Source organism: Chrysochloris asiatica, unplaced genomic scaffold (assembly GCF_000296735.1).
Source record: "Chrysochloris asiatica unplaced genomic scaffold, ChrAsi1.0 scaffold00114, whole genome shotgun sequence".
NCBI lineage: Eukaryota > Metazoa > Chordata > Mammalia > Afrosoricida > Chrysochloridae > Chrysochloris > Chrysochloris asiatica.
Genome location: NW_006408632.1, coordinates 852,155 through 854,240, shown reverse-complemented (window position 1 = coordinate 854,240; position 2,086 = coordinate 852,155). Strand labels below are relative to the sequence as shown.

The following is a 2,086-nucleotide window of genomic DNA, read 5'->3' as shown; positions in this document are numbered from 1 at the left end:
GGTCTCACCACACTTTGGACCAACCAGCCCTTCCTCTTCTCTCTCTCATCTCCAGGTCAATGGGTGTCTATGGAGCATGGTTGAACTAAGCCCATATCTTAATTGCTGGCTTTTCCCCTCTTCCACTCACCAGCTGATCAATGTGGTCACCAGCAATCTTAAGTACCTGCTCATGTATTTCCTTTGAGTTTCAGTCTAGGAGGGGGTTTTGTCCTAAAGAGACTTGATTGTCTTGATGGCTCCCCAGTGAACAACTTGCTTGTTCTTGTAGTAACCAGTCAGGCTGCCCTTTTTATTTTGGATTTTTCCTGCTGGTCTTTTTTCAAGAAGTATCTTCTGTTCCTCTAGTTGTTCTAGGCTCATCTGCTTGTCCTTTTACATGGGAATGTCGTACCTCAGAAGGTTCTGGATGGGGTTCAGGATTACACTTAAGGCCCTATACACAACAGGCTCTGCAAGAAGCCTGTTTCACTGGGCAAGTTGTAGAACCCCTTTTAGGTATTCCAATCAGTTATAGGCTGAAGACAGGTTTATAAGCTTTCTGTAATCATGTTTCCTGATATTCCTTTCTATCCCACTCAAGTGTCTATTTTACAATAGTAAGCAAGGGAAACCAATATTTATTTAAAAGACAAGTATCTTAACATTATATCCCCTCTTTTACCCATTTAGACTATACCTTGATCTCTGTATCACAGAGCCCTGTTGTTCCAAGGTTGAGTAAGCATCACTATTTACCTCTGTCCCATTTAGCCCATGTTAACCTGCCTCAGTGTTCCCCTGTCTACCTTGTTATTCCATCCCCCTCCCCCTTTTTGTATATTGCCCTCCCTAACATCTGAACTATGATGCGTCTACCCACTACCCTGTGCTCTACTTTTCTCCATAATAGACTTTTGATACTTTTTTGATATTTTGCTATAGATTGTTTTTCTTTAGTTTTTGCTGTGCTGAGCATGGGTTTTTGACTGGGGATAGCATTACTGAGTTTGATTTAGGTATTGAGGGGGGGTTGGAAGAATTCGATAAAGAAAGGTTTACCATGAAGTATAGGCATTATCTGGTCCCAATTCCTAGTTGATGTTTACCATACTAGGATGTTGAGACATAATTTCTCATTTTTCTTACAGATGACTTGTTGCAGCTCATAAAGTTATGTCCTCAGGTTGAATTAATTCAATGTCTCACTAAAGAATGGAATGGGAAGCCACCATCTTTATCTTTGGGTCTTGCCATACTTCATCTCTTCTCTGTAGATATGAAGAAAGTTGGCATTAAGCTTCTTCAAGAAATAAATAAAGGTGGGAAAGTTATATAGAGTAAAATGTGATAGAAAAAATAGCAATTACATAATAAATATATTGTCCCTAGAGAAGGACATCAGACTTTGTAAAGTGGAGGCGCAGTGAAAAACAGGAAAACCCCTGTTTTAAGATGGATTCAAGCTTAGCAACCATTGTGAAGATGGTGCAGGACTGGGCTGTGATTCATTGATTCCCACAGGGTCTCTGTGAGTCAGAATCGACTCAATGATACCTAACAACAACAAATTATGTAATATATTGTTGCTGTTGTTAAGTGCCATTGGAGGTGGTTTTGACACAAGGACCCCATATAGGGTTTCTGAGGAGAGGCTGCTGCGCTTGAACCGCCAGCCTTGGGGTTCAAAACGACTTTGCAGTCCATCACATTAACCCACAATACCACATCACAACTCCATATAATATATAAATAGGGCTATTAGGGGGACTGGATATGGGAAAGGAAGTTGCTAGTCGCATGTGAGATACTTTGACAGTATTGTGGGTTCGTACAAGATGATTATGTATCTGTAAATTCAAATCTGTGCATTCTCCTTTGAAAAAAGTTAATTTTAGAAATTTATAAAAATATCAATAATAGTCTGTTGTGAATAATAAATATTTCTTGAGGATATTAGAATGAAGAGACAATCGTTAAGAAGCTTGAGGGAAATATAATAATTAGTGTCATTGAGTTGATTCTGACTCATAGCAACCCTGTGTAGGGTCTAAGGAGCTACTGGTAAGTTTGAACTACTGAACTTTTGGTTATCAGTCCAGTGCTT

General features: G+C 39.4%; 1 protein-coding gene across 1 annotated transcript in view; it reads left to right on the top strand.

Annotated features, from left to right (window-relative positions):
* LOC102827541 (clathrin heavy chain linker domain-containing protein 1-like) overlaps window positions 1–2,086 on the top strand; it is a 99,233-nt gene that overhangs the window by 94,971 nt on the left and 2,176 nt on the right. Inside the window, 1 exon segment of the mRNA XM_006868030.1 lies at window positions 1,131–1,319. Coding sequence (XP_006868092.1) covers window positions 1,131–1,319 — 189 coding nt within the window.